This window comes from Sander lucioperca, chromosome 11 (genome assembly GCF_008315115.2).
Source record: "Sander lucioperca isolate FBNREF2018 chromosome 11, SLUC_FBN_1.2, whole genome shotgun sequence".
NCBI lineage: Eukaryota > Metazoa > Chordata > Actinopteri > Perciformes > Percidae > Sander > Sander lucioperca.
Genome location: NC_050183.1, coordinates 20,305,202 through 20,320,883, shown reverse-complemented (window position 1 = coordinate 20,320,883; position 15,682 = coordinate 20,305,202). Strand labels below are relative to the sequence as shown.

Sequence of the window (15,682 nt, the reverse complement as noted above, 5' to 3'; positions counted from 1 at the left end):
TAGTACCAACTTAGATAGTTCTATAGGAAACCATGGAGAAATGATTAGGAAATAATTCAGAAATTACAAAAATGAGCACAAACGTGTTCTCAGCCATAGAGATTAAACATGTAATAAATTGAGGGAAAAGGATACAGAGAGATAAATGAAAGGCAAATATTATATGAAGGACATATTTTGTGAGGAATCTACTATTGCCTGTTTGAATATGTTTTAGATGTTTTGAGAAAAATTTCCTTAATTCTACAAAATAGGAATGTCTGAGGTCAAAGATGTCAATCCATAATCAGCTTCACTGATCTCACATTCAGCTTCTGTCTCACCTCATTCAAATGCATCGGGTCCAAAGTTGACAGTATCACTCTCCTTGAGTTCATCTAGTAATCAGAGGTAATTTCCTGCTGTGAACTACAGAGTGAAATGAGATCATAGATAATTCAAACTTGGCAAGAAATCAACCACAGGATGTGAAGAGAATGAAACACCTGTTAAAACACCTACTAATAATTGTAAATCTGTAAATATCTTAAAATGTCTTTATAGGTGCTTTGGATGCACACAGAGCCTGCTGTACGTGACAATTAAAAAGAGTTTCATTGTGAAACATGTGAGGGGCAGCAGGATCTGCTGTTAACAAGCAGATTTTTTTTTGTGTGCAGTGCATAGTGTGACACAGCTCATAAGTTTATGATTTTAGACAGAAAGTCAGATTCGACAACAGATTCTCAGGTCAGCTAATGTTAGGTGCTGAAGGTTGAGAAGGGAAAGTAGCAGCGTTCTGACATATCAGTCTGTCTTTCACCTCTGTGTCATCCTCACTCTGTCACGCTGCCTTGTGAATGTTGGAGCAGCAAAAACGTAACCTGACTTAAATAGCTACAGTTTCTGCAGCCAAATTTATGGAAATTTATGGAAATGCGTGTTCCTTGAGAGTGTTTTAATACAAACCACGATCTTTTTCCTAAACTTAATTAGTCATTTCGGTGCCTAAACTTAATTTTCGTCACTGCATAACGCTCACTTTTTCTTGCCTAAACTTAAAGCTTTAGTGCGTACCTTTTTGATATTAATGAACGTGCGTTACATTCAAGCCATTGTCAAATGATTTGCTACAAAGCTAATTAAGACTAGCAGCTCCACACAACTCTGAAGATTGTGGCGTCCGGTGACTTTTGTGTTTTTTATTCCTCTGTGTCCTCCTTGGTTGCTAGCAATTGCGTGGAGGAGGGGGGGCGGTGCGCGGTCATGGAAGGCTTATATCATGTGGACGCACCGACAGTTTTGTTGTAATTTAGAATTCCTCATGGGGGCGGCAGAAACTACGCACTATAGTTTTAACCGTAATCCCCGCCGAAATGACTTGCGGTGCTCTGTACCTGGCTCACAGTCACCTATTCTCGGGTAAATAGTCACGTTATTTTTATTTATTGATACGTGTATAGGTCACGATTTTCTCGTTTATTTCGTGTACAGGTCACGATTTTCGACCGTTACCATTTCACGAACTGCCACGGGGAAATTGCCACACGCCGGCGACAACAACAGGATGGACCAACGGACCGCCACACGTGGCCACAACGGGGAAATTAAACGCCACACGCCCGCGACAACAACGGGATGGACCGCCACACGGTCCACGGTCTCTGTGGCACACAACAACGGGTACATGAAAAACCATAACAACGGGACGGTTGAGGTTAGGAAAAAAAAGAACTGGGAAAGGAACCGTCACACGCCGGACACGCCGACAACAACGGGATGGTTGTGGTTAGGAAGAGAATAACGCGGAAAGGAACTGCAACATGCAGGACGCGAACCCTAGTCTCTGGGGTGAAAGGCCTGTGTTGTTTGACCCATCCACCACCCCGACCAACCTCCCTACGCGGATTTTCTGCTTTTCATACTACTCCCTACCGTTGTCGTGCTGTGATCACGAAATATGCTTCCCATTTAAATACATTAAATTAAAATTCGTAATCACTACACAAAAAAAACGACATATTCGTGTCCTGTTCACGAATCAATAGATTCAATAACGTGACAATTTCACAAACTGCCATGAGACTGGGCTGACTACCACTGACCTGACGGAGCACCATGCGGAGCACCATAGCCGGTGTCACACAGCTCTGTAGCGGCTAAACACATCTATTAACTGCTGCTGATACGACGAGTTGTGACGGAGGTCTGGAGCCGGCGTCACGAAGTCTTGTAACGGCTTAAACAGCTAGCAACTGCCACTCTGTAGCACGGAGCTCTGTAGCCGATGTCATGTGACCTGCCGGCGATCTCCTAATTTCCGTATATATCATACGTTTTAGTGTGCATAACTTTTCATACGATAACATACGAACCCGTTCATGAGAATGCGTTGAACTGTAATTACTCTTCCCAGCTGTAACCATTGGAGGGGTCCACCTGCGGTCATGTTTTAAAATTGCATTGTCTGACCATAATTTCATTTAGAGGTTTTTAGCACCAGATATATTAGCTTATGTTGTTGCCTTCATTCCTTGTACACCAAGTGTTTTTTATTCCAATTGCCCATGCTCTGGTGGCCTGATGTTCGTTGTTGGCCAACTACCAGAGTATGAACACAGAGGAACAATCAGAGCAATTACAGATTTTTATGATTAGCAGCCTTCCTGTATTTGAAATGTCAGCAGAAATATTTTACTATCATAATGTATAATCATATCCTGCATCTTCCATTTGGCATATACTTTATAGTTTGCAGAAAGGGGCAGAACCTGTTGAAGTTGTGTACCCAATAAAGCTGTTCTGTCTGTAGTAACCCTGTTTACTTTGTATTATAAGTCTCCTGAAAGTAATTTGATATGTGAAGCAGCTACTTGCTACAACTACACCCTCCGTCTTTGTTGAGGAGATTCATTCATTTCATTTTGATCTATGACTCTGCTTCTGAGCATGAAAGTTAGGGGAATTTTTGAAAGTCAGGTGGCTTTGAATATCTTTTGTGACAGGAATGTCTGTTAGAAAAGATATGAGGCCTTTTGGCAAAGACAAATTATGAAATAAATAGTTTTGGAGGAAGTATTCAGATCATTTAACTTAAATAAACTAAAAGATCAAAAATAAAAGTACTCAAACAGCAGTCAGTAGCCAACAATGAATAAAAATGGCAATTGATTATATATATTGGATTGTATATATTATGTATATATACATACAATATATAGGCCTACATACCTATACAAATAAACACACACAGGTTAGCGCCAACGCCGCTGTTGCCATTCTCACCAAAACAATCAGAGAGAGAGCCATAGAAAAATGATCAATAAATAAATAAACAAGAGAAAGAAACAGGGGCACTGTATGACATCCATAGCTGATAACAGACCAAATAGCATTTTGTTTAGAAAACCAATAACTAATGGAGTAAATGACATCACAACCAGAGTGAGTAGGATTTGCTTTTGCCTGGTAAAAAGGCTCAGTTCACAGTGTCTGTAAATCGCTGACTTGATTAACCTGCATGTTCTGTTCAGGACAATCTATTAAAAGTCAGAGACAAGGTCAAAGTTGTCAACCAAACAGACTCCTTTTGTCTCTGTGTTGTTCCTCTCAGAGTAGTAGGTCAGTGACCAACGGCCTCACTGTGTTGGCCTGAATCCCTTCATTCCTTTTTCCCATCAGTGGAAAAGCACCACACAGAAAAGCAGAGGTGGGGTTCTCTGACTGTAAAAGACCTCTCTGTCCGGACTTTGGCCTGCAGCCAAGAAGCAGCGGCAGAGACGTGTCAGACCAGGTACACCAGAGAGGCACGCTTCGTAACCTCTATACTGAGCTTTGAATACTCGAGCTGAGAGCCGTGTGACTCCTGATTGACATGTTGTAGATATGGAGTTGTAAATCATTAAAATATACAGCCTCTACTGCCTCTCTGAGCTTCGCATGAGGACTTTAAGCCGTGTCTTAAAGATAGAAGTTGGACTTTGACTCAAGAGTCATCATATATAGTTGAGGAGAGAAAAAGGAGATTATTTTACCTAAAAGCGAGAGGAAAAGAGAAGAGGCCATGGCCATGTGGAGGACAGCGGGAGCTCTGCTGCTAATACTACAAACTGGTAAGAGCTGATTTTTTTTATTAACTACAGTATAGCCACTGTAAAGTTGCACAGAACTCACATTTTTGTATATATATAATTTATATTTTATATATTTCTTATATTAGTTTTTTTGAAATTATTAAAGAAAAAAGCCATGTCTACTTATGACCATTTGTACAGGTTGCATAGGTCATCTTAAATATATTCCCTTCTTTCGTTTGTTTAATTTGAATAGTTTTTAGAAGTCTTAAGAGGTAAAGCTCTTCAGTATTTCACAAAAAAAAAAGTAAAATGTGAGAAACATCAGAAAGCATATTTAAAACACATCACACCATCTTAATATTCATTATGTCATCCCTGAGATTTATATTGTGACCCTTTGAGGGGTCCTGGTTGGGGAGCACTGTACTGATGCAGAGAGTAGCTACAGTGGAAATGGCAGAATATTGTCATAGTTGTCGGATACTAGAATCATGGAAGGGTTTAATAAGAGAATGATGAGTGTTCTGTGTGTGTGTGTGTGTGTGTGTGTGTGTGTGTGTGTGTGTGTGTGTCTCTCTCTCTCTCTCTCTCTCTCTCTCAGTGTTTGGCCAGAGCAGCATCACATGGTGCACCATCTCAGATTCAGAGCAGAGGAAATGTCAGGCCATGTCGCAGGCTTTCGCCGATGTCTCCATCCGTCCGTCTCTCCGCTGCGTCAACGGATTGACAGTTGAGGGCTGCGTTCAGAAACTACAGGTCAGATTTTGACAACAGGAACTTTAATTGAATACATCTTGAGGTCAACATGTTTGAATAGGTTGTGACTATAGTCGTTGCTTCATAACCATACAGTCTTTTTGCACTGTATAATATATTATTAATGTAGTTACATTAATCAGTCAGGACATCAGAGGACTCATTAGCTAATAAAATAATTTGAGTGGCAGAACACACAATCAGGCATCAGATAACAAGGCCTATAAAGATGCATTTAACTTGGTAATAGGTGATACAGTTATCAGGCAGCACACTGGGTTGTTTATGACAACCACAAACTGGAAGATTTTTGATCTGACAACAGGATTGTCTTAGTTACCAGAAGCTGAACTTGGAGTGAAACCTATATACAGTCTATAAGTGAAACACAAGCGTTAATGTGTGGATTATTTCCCCATAAGTAAATACCTGATATATGTAGGGCTGCACGATATGACCTAAAATCAAAATCACGATTGATTAATTGCATTCTACCTCGATAACGATAAATGAACGAAAATTAATCACGTTGTTCTAAATCATCTTTTCTGAAGCCAAAATGTTTCCAGGCGACGGACACTGCGTTTTTTGTTGCTCAGTTGACTCGTACTTGGTGTTTGAGTTATCCTCCATTATGTGTTCCACGGTCCGGGTGAAGTCACGTGACTACACACGCGGTAGAATGTTTTTAAGGAGAAAGTAGGCCTATCAACAGGAATAAATTATCGAAATTATTCTCATGGGAAAAATACGTCGATAACAGCTTCAGAATTTTGATGTCGATACATTTTCGATTAATTGTCCAGCCCTAGATATATGTACAAAAAGCTATTAAAGCTACATTGTGTAAGAATTTCTCCCATCTAGCGGTGAAATTGTATATGACAACCAACTAGCCCTCCCATTCCGAGCGCATTTTAACTCCTACTGTAATAATACAGTGGCCGTATTATTCCAAGAAGTACGACTTCGTTCACTTGCTTTGCCTGTCGCGTTGTCGTTTTAATTCTCTTTTTAACTTCCTTATCTGGTAAGTAACTCTGTTATCTTCTCCCCCTCCCTGGCATTCGTCACGGTGCCACTGAGTTTTAAAGCGCGAAAGGCAGAGGTATGTCCCTCTTTGGCTAATGTATTTTAAAGATGGAGGCGCAACATGGCGGCTGTCATTCGAGCAAGTCACTCGTATGTATTCTGAATGATTCAGAATGGCAGATTCTACGCGTACGAGAATACTTTGATTAGTTGGTGGAAGTAATTACACATGAATGAGCACATATTTGTGAAAGAACAAAGGGGTTTTTTCTAAGAATCAACTCAAAACATTACACAATAAAGCTTTAAGTATTCCTCTCAAACACATCTCTAATCTTTCATATTCTTATTTTAAGAGGAAAGATATGTTTGTTTAGTTCCAGAGCTAAATTTAACAAAAGCTTCACAAGGCCACAAAAACTCCCTATGCTTCTTAATAAAATGTCACTACATTTCGTTCTTATGTACTTGTGACATGTGCAATGACAATAAAGTTGAATAAGAATAAGAATAAAATGATATTTATAACATCATTCATCTTTTTCTTTGCTGTGTCCTTGCAGAAAAAAGAAGCTGATGCCTTGTCCATGTTTGGCACTGACATCTACAGACTGGGGAAGAGCGCTTCCTTCAAGATGGCTGCCAGTGAATCAAAACCTGATGGTAAGATTGAACAAATTCAGTTACACTTTTATTTTGCGTTATTTATCGTGGGCAACCTGGAGAAAGTTAATTCAGGCAGGCATGTCCTGAGTTATCACATATGTTACCTTGATTTTTAATCTCTGTACTGCATGTGGGATATTTCAAAACAGGAGTGGTAGTCTGCACTTTGATCTCCTAGATTATATTTCAATTGCCTGGTAATACTGAGCCAAAATGTCATAGTTATGTGTGTTAACACCTGTGCTGTTGTTGCCCCAGGTACTGGTGCCTCCTACTATGCAGTTGCTGTGGTGAAGAAAGCGAATTCTGGCATCAACATCAACAACCTGGCAGGAAAGAAGAGCTGCCACACTGGCAAAGGCCGAACAGCTGGCTGGAATATGCCTTTAGGATACCTCATAGACCAGGGCTACATGTCTGTGATGGGCTGCAACATCCCACAGGGTAGAAAACATGCACTATACATGTATATATACATACATAGACATACATACAGAAAGCTGCAGAGACGTGTGTGTTTGTGTGGTCAGGTGTGGCACATTTCTTCAATGCCAGCTGTGTCCCGGGAGCACAGGAGACTGGTGACCCTATGTCTCTGTGTCAGCTGTGCAAAGGCGATGACAACGGACAGCACAAATGTGAGATGAGCGACAAAGAGAGATACTTCAGCTATGAAGGAGCTTTCAGGTAACACACAGAAGTTACAGTTCTACCGAACTGTGTGTATACATGTTCACTCTGAGACCTGTCAAGTTCTTCCTATCCTCTACTATTACCAGTATTAGTACAGGTTTGAACTATGACTTCTCAATAAATATTTATATCTCTTATATAACAAATTTAATCTTAAGGGTATCAATCTAAGCAATAATAAGAGTGTATTAATAATGCAATTTTATCTAAATGAATGTGCAATAAACACTGGTACTGTCTCCCACTGGCCTTGTAAATTATGCATCCCACATTATACATAATTCCATATAAATAAAAAAGCTGTTTTGAGAATGAAAGGTTTCAGGGCCGTTTTAGGGTACAGCTCTGGTGCTTGAAAAAATTTAATTTTTGCTGCACAAAGAATTGTATCACAAATAATATTATATAATTGTAACCATGATTGCCATCTTAGATTATTACATTAGCATGCTAACAAAGAAAAGTCAGGGAACCAAAGTTTTTAGGCTTTATTGTCTGGGAGCCTTGTCTGTGCAAACTTTAATGTCAATCTCAAAACTCAAGCAGGCCAATACAAAAGTGTGTTAGCATTCTTTGTGACAGAAAGCAAAGCATGTTTTATAAAAGACTGGATCTGAGGAACCCTAACACTTTCAAAGCAACTGGTGTAAAATTCTGCAAGTAGCTTGCACCTTTCATTCTGAACCTCTCTTTCATGTTTCTCTCCGTAGGTGTATAGCTGAAAATGCAGGAGATGTGGCCTTCATAAAACACACAACTGTCAAGGAGCACACTGACGGTAACGTCTGAGTTAACTGGATAGTCATTAATTGGTTATTACAGTAACTAGTGACACATTCAGCCACTTTGTCGTTAGCTTGTCGGCATGTCTGTTGGCTTACTATTTATTTCTCACCAGGTAATGGTCCTGTCTGGGCGAAACCACTGTTGTCATCGGACTATGAGCTGTTGTGTCGTGACGGCACCAGAGCTCCTGTCTCTCAGTGGAAAACATGCCATCTGGTCCGCGTCCCATTTCGTGGGATTGTTGTCGGCAATGACGTCACTCCCTCTGTGGTGTTCAACATGCTGACGGAGGGCCTGGTACGTCCAAGCAGCTCACTGTGGTAACACCCACAAACAGAACTGCTGCCAAAGTATCTTAAAGTGCTCATATTATGCTTTTTGGCTTTTTCCCTTTCCTTTATTGTGTTATATATATCTTTGTGCATCTAATAGGTTTACAAATTGAAAAAGCCCAAAGTCCACCCCAAAGGGACTTACCATCTTCCAGAGAAAACACTGTTCACAAACTGCTCCAAACAGCTCTATTGTAGTCCAGCCTTTACTTCCGTGACAAACGTGCGTCACTTTGTAACACATGTTATAATGCTCGCCTAGCTGCTAGCATGGCACTCCCTCATACTTTGCTTCTGACTGGGTTGTAGTCCTTACCTAGGTACTGCGCATGTGCGACTCCCAACAAAGATGGAACAGAAGTGAGATGCCTCACTCTGTAGCTAAAACAGAGAGCTCAACACACAGGGTGAAAAGAGGAGCTGCAGCAATGTGCAGTACAACAAAAATATGATGGTTTTTGAAAATTAAACCTTTTCTGATAAAACCTCTAAATATAATTATGAACCTGAAAATGAGCATAATATGAGCACTTTAAGACACAGTGAATGAGCAATCAGACTTGCATTTAACCACATTACTGTGAGATTCTATTTGTGACATGCTGTCTGCAGAAAAAGTCAAGCTTCAACATGTTTTCGTCTGCGGCGTATGGAGGAGGAACTGTACTCTTCTCAGAGTCATCTACCATGTTTCTGGGGGCCGAGTCAGACCCCAAGAAGTGGATGGGTCGCTTCTACGATAATGCCCTGAAAGCCATGGACTGTAAACCTGAAGGTGAAATAAAAATGTTAAGCCTGTCTAGTTACCTGGGCTAGCTACCTATCCTATCCATTCATCTTTATTTCCTCCTTCACTACCCACCCATCTAACTACAAATATCCCAGGTGTCCTGCGATGGTGTGTGTTGTCCAGCGGTGAGCAGCAGAAGTGTGCTGACATGGGCGTTGCCTTCAACAGTAAAAGTCTGACTCCAGACATCAAGTGTGTCTACGGCGACTCTGTGACTGACTGCATGAAGAAAATCAAGGTAACAGATGTTTCTTACTGCAGGTTTGCTGAAGAACAGCTACAGTGGTATTAATTCTCTTCAAATTAAAACATTAAACACTAGAGTCTGATGTAGACTAGAATATTTAAACTCATACTGGTATTTATGTTTGAGAGTTTTGAGAGTATATTTGTAACACACAACTGTAGCAGGCCAGAGTGAAGACATAAGGAACTAGATAATGAATCCACTGGTACAATTACATGCTAGCTTTTTAGGAAGGGGGGTAAATAACGCTCCATAGTTAGGCTGAATATTATTAAATTTAAAAAAATAGCCCCCTCACTAATTTTAACAGCCCCCATAGTCATTTTATCCTGGCTCCTGGTCTGGAATGATGACAGACTTTAGACTTAACTTGACAAAAGAGTTTTTTTGTGATTGTTGCAGGCAAAAATCCTTGATTATGCGGCACGTTTTCTTAAAAAATGCGATACAATATGCAGGATATTTATGTAATTTTATACGATGAAATTGCGGGAACTTGCAAAAATTGCAGGAACTTGCAAAAACTTCGGTTTCATCATGGCTTCATCGCGGGGTTTGCGCTTTTCGATGATGTTCACGTCGCGTAATTACATCATTTCATAACGTTCCCATGGCAACAGGGGAAACTGGCTGCTCTTGTGTGAAGTGAAAAAAATGCGGCCCCTGCATAAATATGCAAACTTTGGCTGATTATGCATTGAATTATGCAATCGCATAATCACGTTTTTCTGGAGGGACTGAAAAAAAAAAAAAAGATTTGCAACTTGATCATGCTGTGCAAGCAGGAGGGAAAGATACCGTGTCATTGCAGGGCAGCAGACAGGCGACACCTGCTGGTGGAGGAAAAGTCTGGCCAACTTTTCCTCCAAAATGGAGTAAAATTTCTTGTCACCTATCAGCCAACATACACCGATTACTTCCTTTTACTTTTTTGTGTAGAACAACGAGGCTGATGCCGTCACTCTGGATGGAGGATACATCTACACAGCAGGCAAAGAGTACGGTTTGGTCCCTGCTGCGGGCGAGAGCTACACAGGTGAAAACACAAACACACACAGACTCACACTCAAATAAAGTCACACATTCTTGTTTTAAAGACAACAGATACAGGTTGTTGTTTTGTTCTCTAGAGGACCGTGACGGTTCCATGTATTATGCAGTCGCGGTGGTGAAGAAAAGTAGCGTTGACATCCATAACCTTGACGACCTGCGTGGCCGTCGCTCCTGTCACACCGGATACGGTCGCACCGCTGGCTGGAACGTTCCCGTAGCAATGCTGATGGAGAGAGGCCTGATCACCCCTCAGCACTGTCAGATGCCCCAAGGTCAGTGGGATATTGGTGTGCGTGCGTGCGTGCGTGCGTGCGTGTGTGGGCAGAGGTGAGAATCTGTTGGAGATGGAGTAGTCAGAACTGATAGCAATGTATAGTCAAATGCTGACAATCGATAAAATGTAAGAATGTGGTGAAAGATGTTTTTAAAAACAAAACAAAATTATATAAAACAGAGAAAGAAAGTATTTCTTGCATTTGGGTTATAAAACTTATTTTGTTTAAATACCTGAATTTTCTATTTTCTGTTTCCCATGATGCTCAGCGGTGGGAGGGTTCTTCAAGCAGAGCTGCGTACCAGGTGCCAACCAGCCCGGCTTCCCCAGCAACCTGTGTGGTCTGTGTGTGGGCGACAGCTCAGGACAGAACAAATGTGAGAAAGGAAAAGACCTGTATGATGGATACGACGGTGCCTTCAGGTAACATCCCAAACCCCTGCACCTCATCAGGAATACATGTTTCACTCAAGTTTTCCCCGCTTTCCCCGTCTTCCCAATTCAAATGTTTCTTTTAATGATATTCTCAATGTTACTTAACGTAGAAACACTGGATTCTCACAGATAAAGTCACAATCCCATAGGTTTATGTTATGACCACCAGTTTTAAGTATTTCCACTTTGTTTCTGAGAAGTCTTGTTTTGTCCACTAGCTCTAAATGCTACAGTACCCATGAGCCTCAGACGCAGTTGCCATGGAGAAGAAGCCAGTTAGAGGCACAAAACAGAGCAGTAGCACATTCAAAACACGTTGTCGTTGAATTTGGCTAAAAACACGACGCTATAGCTGCTGCATTTATCCAAAATTTACCCAGAATCCATAATTTATTGATTTAAGGTGCAGCTTGTATTGTCAGTTATCTAAAAAACTAGTCTTTAGCTTTCACACATCATGATTGGATGTTTCTTCCTGAAATGCACTTTGGGAGTTGTTGTTATCTTCTTTTTATGTACACAGCCTATGACTTTTTATCACAGAACCAGATATTTTCTAGTGCAGTTGTTTATCTTTTGTTCTGATAATTCCATCCGTGTGTCTATCTGTCCATTCAGGTGTCTGGCGAAGGGAGATGGAGATGTGGCCTTTGTGAAGCATACTACTGTCTTCCAAAACACTGATGGTAAGACGACTCCAAAATATAAAAAGGTTATCCTGTTAAGGGTCTCATAGTTTTAAGGGACATCATTTACCACCTCTCTTGTGTGTGTGTTCAGGGAACTCTGGTGAATCGTGGGCAGTGGATCTCCTGTCTACAGACTTCCAGCTGCTCTGTTCTCAGGGTAGTAAAGCCGAGGTCACACAGTACAGACACTGTCACCTGGCTAGAGTCCCCTCCCATGCTGTAATGGTACGGCCCGACACCAACATCCACGCTGTCTATGGACTCCTGGACCGCGCACAGGTAAGAGAGTTCATACGTCTGAACTGTTAATGAGCGAGTCAGAGGGTGAAAGCCGCCAAAGTGCAGAGACCTGAAACTGAATTACTGTAGGTAATCATCCACAGTAACTGAATTTACAGTATTAGGAATCAATAGTTGGCTGCCAGAAAGCCTCAGTCAGAATAAATGAGCAATGTTATCTGACAATCTAATCCAAAAGACAAACAAGCAGACAAAAATGTGGTTTCATTAAATGTTGTTGTTTTTCTACATTTTTGTACTTTAATTACGAGAAGTGGGTTTAGCTCTGCGTTGTGTTTTGTTGGTGTACTAGAGATCAGCATCAGCATAACCTTCTTTTCTCAGGGAAATGTCCAGAACGAAGAGGAAGTAAAATTAGCATAAATTCAACACATATAGTTCGTAAAATAAAACTAGTGATAACCATGGATGTATTAAGAGAACGGTGATAACAAGTGATATACTTCCTGTTAGAACACAGAACATTTCTTTCCTTCCTTGTATGTATTCTACATTAGATAATACTGTATGTGGGCTACTCCCACAAAAATACATGCAACATGAAAACATAATAGGAAATATAACATTGGAAGTGTTAATGTGTACCATTCAAAATACAATTCTCCAGTTGATCCACATAGGATTTTACAGGAATGGCTGAAACTGAAATGTAGGAAATCAATTGTGTCAGTTTTGGTGTTTATTCAGTTTCTCTTTATCTCTGTTTCCCTGTAGGCATATTTTGGCAGTGACACAGGTCCTGGTTTCAGGATGTTTGACTCGCAGACCTACGAGGGCACAGATCTGATCTTCAAAGACTCCACTGTTCGCCTTGTGGGCGTTGCTGACAGAAAGAGCTACCAGGAGTGGCTGGGCCAGGGCTACATGGACTCACTGGTTGACATGGAATGTAACTCATCAAGCACAGGTAAAACCACACTAAATTGCATACTTAAAATAGTTACTGCAGTACAAATTCAAAATACTGGAGAGAGTCGTCTCCTCCGCTAGCCTGGTTGACACCACACCCTTCTCAGTTGTAACTGAGAGTGGGTCTGGGAAAGGTTCATTGACAGTTCATTTCCAAAGGGGCGTCACCAACGGACGCCGCTCAAATGCCTCTGGGCGCATTGGATAGTCCTTCAACCAATCAGACCAACGATCCGGGTGACGCTGCGCTTCGGTAGCCGTCATGTTGAATGTAAACAAAAAGCTGCTCGCCGTCTGTCAGTACCCGATCCGTACCGCCTGTAAGATCCGTTCTGCGCCTGTAAGATCCGTTCTGCGCATGCGCATAATTCAGCGCATGCGCAGAAACTCGACGTGTTTTACGACACTGCCTGATCAGTTCTACGCTTGCGCACAGCTCTATGGTTACCAGAAGAAAACATTAGTAGACCGTTATGATGGCAGAGATGAAGTTTACAAGGTGTTTGGTGGATTTTCCTAAAGTATCTGTTAATGATATACGGAGCGTCGTCTGGCTATCCAGTACAACACCATGTAGCAAATTAAATAAAGGCTTGAATGGGCTCTTCGCCAGACTGACTTGCAGAGCAAATCTCAAATTTGCCGGAAGTTCGTCAGGCTTTCCCCAGGCTACTCCCCCGCCCCTCCTCCCCAGACTCGGAGTTCACGGAAGTTGCCAGGCTGAGACCGGAGCATCCACAACAATGTTGCTAAGCGCTTGTCTCACATAGCCAGACATTACTCCACAGCACAGCGGAGTAGCTAACGTTATATTGACAGTCATAAAAGCCCGTGCTCACGCGGAGCTCTATACCTAACTGACAGACTGACTTTTTCGGCTTAGAATTACAGTAGGAACCGCTAAAAACCCCACAACCTCGCTGTCCTCTCCATAATTACGATAGGAATCGCTACCTTGCCGTCGTTTTCCACCCAACTGAAAAACACACTTTATTGGCTTAGAATTACGGCTACAATTGCTAAACACACTGCCAACTCAAGGTCCTCTCTTCCTGATTTACAGCCCCCCTCTCTTGGCTTAAAATAACTCACCGTTGTCGGCTACGGCCACTGAACAGGCTACACGTTGTAAACAGCCGTGGCCCGCTTGCCTGGTCCTCCGCTAACGTTAGCAGTTAGCAGGGTTAGCATGGCGGCATTAGCCAGGACCAGTCGGGATCACTTTACTGGCTGTGTCTCAATTGTTTTTGCGAGTAACCAACTCGGGTACTCTAGCTATATAATTCAATGTGAGTACACAGATGTTGAAATTACATAAAATGCCCGTCCCTTGTAGCTGTGATAAATTAGCCTGAAAATAATCCTTACCTGTTCAGGAGGAAATTAGCCAACTCTGTGTCCTTTTGGGCTCTAAGCTGTCTCCATTTTTCAAATGCTTCCCCAATATTTACCCGGGGTTTGTTACGTCTTTGGTCACACAACTGTTAGAAACATGCCGTTTCTTTTTAGGTCGGGTAGAATCTATCTCTGTTGATCCTGTTTGTTTGTTTGTTTGCTGCTTTCATGGCTGTCCTAACGTTACAGCTGTAGCGAGCTGGGTTTACGTTTTTACATATCTGGCAACCCGGCCTGGATGTCAAACTGGGCAGTTGATAACAACACACAGGCCAAAACACAAATTTCAAAAAGAGAAAATACTGGCATTAGCATTGTTGTCAGAAAAGATAGTATTTCAACTTAGCATGTTTCCTTAATTCCTGAAAAAACTGATCAGTCGGCTCCCCGAGGTCCAAAAAGTACCTCGGAACACACCGAAGCGACGCCGACTTGAGCGTACGTTCTGTGCGTGCGCAAGACGTAATATGTCTCCATAACAGTAGGCGGGGCTAATCTGTATTGTCGCCCAAAAAATGAAAACCGGCAGCTGATTGGACGAACGTGTCACGTGGGTCTGGCTGCTCCCGGAATTTTCAACCGGGTATAATTGCGGCTTCGTTCGGAAAACAATCTCATATTTTACGAAGATAGTTCACCGAAACGTGTTTCTGAAAACATTTTAAGCGAGAAATAGGCCATACAGTTGCTGAATCTGTCTTAATTTCAGATTGACAAAGGTCAGTTTAAAAGATTTTCGTCAGATTTTGAGAGGCGTTAGTCAGGCTCATCCCGCTCGTCATTTTCGGGTTAGCGCTCCACCAATCAGATTGGCCATTGAGTCCGACTGCCCGCCTTCCAATTCAACATGTGAAATCGGCCCAAATGAACGCCGACGGCTCGAGTCACTGACCTCGTCAGACTGTCCGATTATCTGGTTGGTGTGTCAGGGCCATTAAAGGAATAGTTGGATATATTGGGGAATATGTTTAATCGGTTTTTTTGCCAAGTGTTAGATGAGAAGAATGATACCACTGTTCGTATGCTAAATATGAAGCTACAGCCAATGGGTGGTTAGCTTAGCTAACAAGTGGAAACAGTTAGCCTGGCTCTGTACAGTGTACATATTTAACAAACAAGATATTTGTTAATTAGTAAGCTTTAGAAATGTTGGTAGGTGGATTCTTACACCTCGGACTAAGCCAGGCTAGCTGTTTCCCTCTCTTTCAAGTCTCCTGGCTCCAGCTTCATATTCATCCTACAGACATAAGAGTGGTATCAATCTAACTCT

General features: G+C 41.7%; 1 protein-coding gene across 2 annotated transcripts in view; it reads left to right on the top strand.

The window, feature by feature from the left end:
• Positions 1-3,293: 3,293 nt before the first annotated feature.
• The window catches only part of meltf (melanotransferrin), a 26,708-nt gene continuing 14,319 nt past the window's right edge, over positions 3,294-15,682 (top strand). For both annotated transcript variants that reach the window (XR_004102256.2, XM_031283929.2), the window contains exons 1-15: positions 3,294-4,091; positions 4,657-4,811; positions 6,407-6,506; positions 6,768-6,953; positions 7,040-7,196; positions 7,913-7,980; positions 8,101-8,285; positions 8,933-9,095; positions 9,206-9,348; positions 10,297-10,393; positions 10,488-10,682; positions 10,954-11,107; positions 11,738-11,805; positions 11,900-12,087; positions 12,823-13,015. Coding sequence is in view for 1 of the 2 variants with exons in the window: in XM_031283929.2 (XP_031139789.1) it covers positions 4,043-4,091; positions 4,657-4,811; positions 6,407-6,506; positions 6,768-6,953; positions 7,040-7,196; positions 7,913-7,980; positions 8,101-8,285; positions 8,933-9,095; positions 9,206-9,348; positions 10,297-10,393; positions 10,488-10,682; positions 10,954-11,107; positions 11,738-11,805; positions 11,900-12,087; positions 12,823-13,015 (2,101 nt within the window). In the remaining variant the exon portion in view is untranslated. The remainder of the gene's footprint in view (positions 4,092-4,656; positions 4,812-6,406; positions 6,507-6,767; positions 6,954-7,039; positions 7,197-7,912; positions 7,981-8,100; positions 8,286-8,932; positions 9,096-9,205; positions 9,349-10,296; positions 10,394-10,487; positions 10,683-10,953; positions 11,108-11,737; positions 11,806-11,899; positions 12,088-12,822; positions 13,016-15,682) is intronic.